The following is a 7,010-nucleotide window of genomic DNA, read 5'->3' as shown; positions in this document are numbered from 1 at the left end:
TGTTTCTGCTTATGTATTGATCCAATGTGAAGTTGGAGTTGAATGATTATGTGAATGAGCATATAATTCTATTAGTGCGATTTTTTTTTTTTTTTTTTTGTATAATGATTTTACTAAAACGGAAGTTAGTTTATCATGTTAAAAAAATGGCTATTCCAACAATTATTCAATAGAAATTCAGGTGTTCTCAGCTTATTTTGATTCTTTGACTAAAAGCTCTAGCCCTCAAATAACTTTTGATATTTTAGTATTTTGGTAAAAATATTAGAGCATGGTCAAAATCCAAGAGTTAAATAATTATTGGCATTTTATCTTTTGAGTCACTAAGCCTTTGTGGTTGCTTGACTTTATTACTGAAATTTTTTATTTTTTATTTTTTTATTTTATATTTTATATTTTTCTATTGTGGGTTTATAAATTAACACGAATGAGGTTTTGTATGCTTTAGCTTAAATATCCACCAGAGACTCTGATATGATGGTACGGTCCTGAAAAAAGCTAACAAACAATTCTCTATATTTGTAGGTTCTTAAAGCAGGCCGCATTATACAAGCAGGAAAATATGATGAACTTTTACAAGCTGGAACTGATTTTAATACTTTGGTCTCAGCTCACCATGAAGCAATCGAAGCGATGGATATTCCTTGTCACTCAGAAGATTCAGATGAAAGCCCATCTCTGTCTGGGTCCCTTGTACTTGGTAAAACATGTGTTACAGCTGAAAATGGTATTGACAGTTTGTCGAAGGAAGTGCAAGAAGTTGTGTCGCCCTTGGACCAGATAGCAATAAAAGAGAAAAAGAAAGCAAAACGCTTAAGGAAAAAGCAGCTTGTTCAGGAAGAGGAGCGGGTAAGGGGAAGGGTCAACATGAGTGTGTACTTCTCATATATGGCTGCAGCATATAAGGGCTTATTGATTCCACTCATAATTGTTGCACAAGCACTGTTTCAGTTCCTTCAAATTGCTAGTAATTGGTGGATGGCTTGGGCTAATCCCCAAACAGAAGGAGATCAACCTAAAGTTAGTCCTATGGTCCTATTAGTTGTTTATATGGCCTTTGCTTTTGGAAGCTCTTGGTTTGTATTTGTTAGAGCTGTTCTGGTAGCTACGTTTGGTCTGGCGGCTGCACAGAAATTGTTTCTGAATATGCTTAGAAGTGTGTTTCGAGCACCAATGTCTTTCTTTGACTCTACTCCAGCTGGACGGATCTTGAATCGTGTAAGTTGCTTGATTTCACTGGAAAAACATATGCAACTTGAAATTTTTTTTTCTCTTATGTATCTGTCTATCTCTCTATGTAATATTTATTTCTATTTTTCTTTGATCTTCCCTTTGTTCACATTATCTGATGTCACAGATTATTCATGACATTGCAGGTGTCAGTTGATCAAAGTGTCGTGGATCTTGATATTCCTTTTAGACTTGGTGGGTTTGCTTCAACGACAATTCAGCTTATTGGCATTGTTGGTGTTATGACAACGGTTACCTGGCAAATTTTGCTTCTTGTTGTTCCTATGGCCATTGCCTGCTTGTGGATGCAGGTGAATTTTTCTCTTTTTGCTCCCATTTTTGTAATATCAGGCTCATTTTTCTTTTTGTTTCAAATGAAAGGGAAAGAAATTGCTAAATTTTTAGCTTCCTTCTCAAGCACTTTTCCATTCTCGTTATTTCCAATAACTGGTGTGTATATAGTTCAGTTTTCAAATTTTTAAACACATAATTTATGTCCAAAGATGGTCTGTATCAATGTGCATCGAACATCTTATGCTATTAAGAAATCTCAATTCTCAAATATTATGCATCTTTTAATCAATTCACCTTACACCTTATTTCTTCTTTTTTCTCCTTTTCCGTTTTCTGCTTGTATACACAATACTTACTGTGTTAATGGTCCATTCCGTCAATCTTGTGAAAGTTAATATTCCACTTAATTGTTAGGGAAGCACTTCTTTGATTTAATTTGAAGCAAATATGAACCCTCTCACTAATTACTTCGGACTTGGAAGTGGTGATTTGAAAATTCTGAATCTTATTTAATGCCATTTACCAAAAGGACTATGTAACTTATATTCGTATATCTCTGGCATGGCAGAAATACTACATGGCTTCATCAAGGGAATTGGTTCGCATTGTCAGCATCCAGAAATCTCCAATTATCAATCTTTTTGGTGAATCTATTGCTGGAGCAGCAACAATAAGAGGCTTTGGACAAGAAAAAAGGTTCATGAAGAGGAACCTCTTCCTTCTTGATAGTTTTGCTCGCCCATTCTTCTGCAGTCTCTCAGCTATTGAATGGCTTTGCCTACGGATGGAGTTACTCTCAACTTTTGTATTTGCTTTCTGCATGGTTTTACTTGTGAGCTTTCCACATGGGAGTATCGATCCAAGTAAGTATATTGCCTCTCCCATCCTCAAATTTCTCTGCCTATTCTTATGAGAAAAATTCTGTATGAGTGTGGAGTGACATGTCCAGTGAAATAATAAGGTGAAAATGTTTTGATGTGCCATTTCCTGCATTTAAAGCATACACTCCAGACAGAAAAAACCTGCTTGGTAGTTGGTGTAATGGGACTATTAATTTCTGCGATGTGGTATTTTTTACCATTCGGACTTTACACTGCCAACCTATTGAGAGCCCTCAATTGTCAAAAACTAACTTTGGACATGATATTTCCTTTTCCTTTTCCTTTTCTAATTTATTCAGTTTGTGTTGACTTGTGTTTTCAGCATGCACTTCAACACTTTTTAAGTCACAAAATGTTCTTTGTGCACATGTATGGTATCTTAAGATTACTGATTTGTGTTTGTCATATTTAACTTTGGTCTTGGGGAGGCAAGTGATGAAAAATTACTTGATTTTGAAAATAATAATGGAAGAGTAAAATGTGAGTTGGAAGTTCCAAAGTAGGCACCTGATCAAATGCCTTAATTTTTGATAATATACTTTTGCTAAGCATGGTTGCTTCTTCTCTGTAGGCATGGCAGGCCTTGCTGTGACATATGGCCTTAATTTGAATGCACGCCTATCGCGATGGATACTTAGCTTTTGCAAGCTTGAAAACAAAATTATTTCCATAGAAAGGATTTATCAGTACAGCCAAATTCCAGGAGAAGCCCCAGCGATTATTGAGGACTCTCGACCTCCATCCTCATGGCCTGAGAATGGAACAATTGAAATGAATGACTTAAAGGTATGCAGTTCAGTTTGACCTTGACATGCTTGTGCTTTTTTAAAATTGACGATAAAGGTTTCTTGGCATTTGAACTTTGTTGCTGACATTTTTCCCTTTTCTATTCTTTCCTCTCTCTCTTTCTCTCTCTCCCTCTCTCCCCCCCCCACTCCCTTTTCCCTATGTAGGTTCGTTATAAGGAGAATCTGCCTGTGGTTCTTCGTGACGTAACCTGTAAATTTCCAGGTGGAAAGAAGATTGGAATTGTTGGGCGTACTGGAAGTGGTAAATCTACTTTGATCCAGGCTTTGTTTCGATTAATTGAACCAGAAGGTGGGAGGATCATTATAGACAACATTGATATTTCAAAAATTGGCCTTCATGATCTTCGTAGCCGTCTGAGTATCATACCTCAGGATCCTACCATATTTGAAGGTACCATTAGGAACAATCTTGATCCCCTTGAAGAGCATTCAGATCATGAAATTTGGCAGGTTTGTATCAACTTTAATTCACATTCCTTTTTTTTTTTTTTTTTTTGTTGAAGTTTTTATTGTTTCATTCATCTGTGAAGCACAGCTTAATCAAGAATCATATGTAAACAAAAGAAAATATTTCAATATAAAGGTCGTACCTAGTGCACAAAGCTCCCATTTTTGCGGGATCTGGGAGAGGTGATTGATAAGCAGCCTTACCCCAATTTTATTTTGGGAGAGGCTGATTCCTGCACTCAAACCTGTGGATGCACATCGCGTAAGACCAAGTTTATATAAGAAAACCAAAAATTATAATAGATTATAAAATAGTTTAAAATAAATAGTGATTATGTATGATAATATGCCCCTGACTAATTGGTTTATTTTGATTTGGCACAGGCACTTGATAAGTCTCAACTTGGAGAGATAATCCGGGCTAAGGAGCAAAAGCTTGATGCACCAGGTATGTGGCAAGATATCACCTACTATAATTATGTTGTAAATTTCTCTCTTTCACTAAGCCTTTGGAGTTATGTGTGATTGATCGGCTGTACTTTGTTTTGCAGTGCTTGAAAATGGAGATAACTGGAGCGTGGGTCAGCGGCAACTTGTGTCCTTGGGTCGGGCTTTGCTTAAGCAGGCAAGGATACTGGTGCTTGATGAAGCAACAGCATCAGTTGATTCAGCCACTGACAATCTCATCCAGAAGATTCTTCGAACTGAGTTTAAGAATTGTACTGTATGCACAATTGCACATCGTATTCCAACTGTTATCGACAGCGATCTAGTTCTGGTACTCAGTGATGGTATGTAAAGTTTAACTCTGAACTCATTATTTCATTGCGACATATAGGTCTGGCCTCAAGTGTGACATTTGTGATTAGTACTAATGAACTCAAGTGGTATTTCATATAGGTTAGGTTATATATCTAAATGTTCAGTTTTCATCATGCTTTTTATACATTCAATTGGTGGATGTATCTGTTAAGGAAGGGTTAAGAATGTTATATGGAAAATGTGGCTGGAAAAGGGAGCATACTTGGAAGTGTTTCAAGATCATTAAAAACTGTATCCATTACATTTGCTTCATTTTATACTACGATCTTCCAATTTGGTTGTAAGAGGGTTTTCCTAAAGAATTTTTTTTGAACTATCCATACATATGAATGTAAAGCAAATTTTAGGCATATTGCTGTAGATTATGCCCCCACCAAGTCCACCACGCCCAGATTGTGATAGCCTTATTGGTGGTCTGGTTCACTTTATTCAATCATAATCCATGTATGTGAGATTTTATTCAGATAACTGAAAGTAACTTCAATAATATGAGTTTTGATGGTAGATTAATTTCAGAAAGTTGTCCATGTGCTTATGGCCTTTCAATGATTTGACTGTCCTTTTTTGCACTGGATGCAGCTATTATTGCTCCTATTACTGTAGATTCATGATCTATTGTTTATTTCCCAAATTGACACAGGAAACTAAAAGTAAATCTGAACTCCTTGAAACTCTTTGGAATTGGGTCTGACAGGGCATGATTCTGAATTATCTTAATATTAATTTCCACTACCTGATTTTTCTGTGGCTTCTGTTTTCTGTTTCTGGTTGGGATTTAAGGTTGGGGGGAATGCACACAGGTTCTTTGCTCATGAAACTTGTTTTGATAATTTTGCAGGCCGAGTTGCAGAGTTTGATACTCCAATGCGACTATTAGAGGATAAATCATCAATGTTTTTCAAATTGGTAACTGAGTATTCATCACGGTCAAGTGGCATGCCAGATTTTTAAAATGGATGCCATGCATGCCTGAGAACCAAGTCAAAGCAGCAAGGACAGAGGACTACCCAAAACTGAACCAGCTGAGTCTGCTCCACTTTTGCTGCTCCATCCAGCACATTGATACACAAACATGTGGAACGAAGGTGCGTGTTGTGTTATCAAACCAGCAGGACCCCAAAGGAAAAAAATAAGTTATTAGTTCAAAGTGATTTTGAGTTAATTCATCCCCTTAAGCATAACTGGGGAATTCATGCATGGTTGGCATGCTTTGTAACACAAAAAATAAGTGGGGTTGGTAGAGGTAATAATAATTACACGGAAGAGAAAATGGGCAAGAAATTAGTGTTCAATAATGTAGTGTTTAGACTGAAGCAGGAGGTTGTTATTTTGTTAGGGAATTTGTAGAGCTGAACTAGTCAATGTCAATCCCACAATTTCTAGTGAAAATGCAATTTAGATCAAGATGTTAGACTCAGAATTCAATTCATTTTTTCTATCATGTTCATTGTCTCTTGTTTTCATTTCCAAGTCCAGTAAATGTAGAAGCCTTTTTATTTTATTTTATTTATTTTTTTCGCAGAAAAGAAAAAAAGAAAATGTAATAACTTGGTTACACTGAATCCCCCTTAATCCAACTACGAATTGCCTTCATAGTACGAGAGGGATGATATTCATTGTGTTTACGTTAAATAGAGTGATCCCTTTATTGTTCTTGTGGTGGAGCATACTCTTACTCTTCCCCATTGCTTCTTGTATTCTCTTTATATTTTCTCAAATATATGGAAAAATAGAGAATACTTTTAAATATGCATCTGCAATAGGTTGACTATTTTTCTTGGATGTTCCTTCTAACTTCCAATCCCATCCCACAAGGAACAGCTTTGAACAATGTTTACGTGCAATCTTTGAATCTCATTGCTGAACTGATTCCTAAAAGCGTTTGCAGCTTCCTTTTAATAAAGGATTGTACCTCCGGATGCCCCTCTTTTTTCATTTTTTTTTTTTTTTTGTTTAATCTTATTTATATTTTCCTGGTTTCTTTCTTATCTTTTTCTTTTCTCATAATATGGAAAGTATATAAAAATTTTAAATTTGCATTTGGAATATGTATATTTTCCAACTCACACACACACACACCCAAAAGGCCCAGTTTATGGGTACATATGTGTGAGCTATGAAGTGAATATTTTCCAGCTTGATGTTTTTTGGGGACAATTACTACAAATGCATAGAAGAACTTGAGGTTCTAGTTGTAAAAAATCAGGGAGTTGTAGATTTGAGCAGTGACAAGCATGCCCAGGTACCCCACAGCCTACGTCATAACACAATTATAAGTGGTGCGAGAACAATGACCACACTAGCAAATCTTTTTTTACATTCACATTGAGAGAGAGGGAGAGGTTCTAGTTGTATCTACCACTACCATCTTATAAGGGCCTGGTACTAGAATTTCAATTTTCAACGTCTACTTTTCTTTGGATATGAAGTTGGAAAAAAAAAAAAAAAATAGTGGCTGATAAGGAAGCTTGTTTGGATGGAGATGCATGCATATCTGATTAATAAACTTGGTTGTTTTACCTTTCAT

At 36.1% G+C, this 7,010-nt stretch overlaps 1 protein-coding gene across 2 annotated transcripts; it reads left to right on the top strand.

Annotated features, from left to right (window-relative positions):
• Positions 1-520: 520 nt before the first annotated feature.
• On the top strand, positions 521-5,935 carry LOC115960321 (ABC transporter C family member 5-like). 2 transcript variants are annotated; one of them, XM_031079155.1, is made up of 8 exons: positions 521-1,218; positions 1,377-1,541; positions 2,093-2,387; positions 2,977-3,191; positions 3,359-3,664; positions 4,046-4,109; positions 4,213-4,452; positions 5,322-5,935. In XM_031079155.1, exons 1-8 carry the CDS (start codon positions 634-636, stop codon positions 5,432-5,434), a joined length of 1,983 nt encoding a protein of 660 aa, XP_030935015.1. In that variant the 5' UTR covers positions 521-633; the 3' UTR covers positions 5,435-5,935. The 2 variants fall into 2 exon arrangements, with proteins under 2 accessions (XP_030935015.1, XP_030935016.1); XM_031079156.1 differs by lacking the exons at positions 4,046-4,109; positions 4,213-4,452; positions 5,322-5,935 and adding an exon at positions 3,750-3,920.
• Positions 5,936-7,010: the final 1,075 nt, after the last annotated feature.

Source organism: Quercus lobata, chromosome 9 (assembly GCF_001633185.2).
Source record: "Quercus lobata isolate SW786 chromosome 9, ValleyOak3.0 Primary Assembly, whole genome shotgun sequence".
Taxonomy (NCBI): Eukaryota; Viridiplantae; Streptophyta; class Magnoliopsida; order Fagales; family Fagaceae; genus Quercus; species Quercus lobata.
This window is presented reverse-complemented; position numbering and strand designations above follow the sequence as displayed.

Excerpts from the sequence above, each read along its gene's own strand:
- LOC115960321 (XM_031079155.1), top strand. The coding sequence starts at position 634 with ATGGATATTCCTTGTCACTCAGAAGATTCAGATGAAAGCCCATCTCTG. Across the intron at positions 1,219-1,376 it reads CTGGACGGATCTTGAATCGT|GTGTCAGTTGATCAAAGTGT; the intron begins GTAAGTTGCTTG and ends ATGACATTGCAG. Across the intron at positions 3,665-4,045 it reads CAGATCATGAAATTTGGCAG|GCACTTGATAAGTCTCAACT; the intron begins GTTTGTATCAAC and ends GATTTGGCACAG.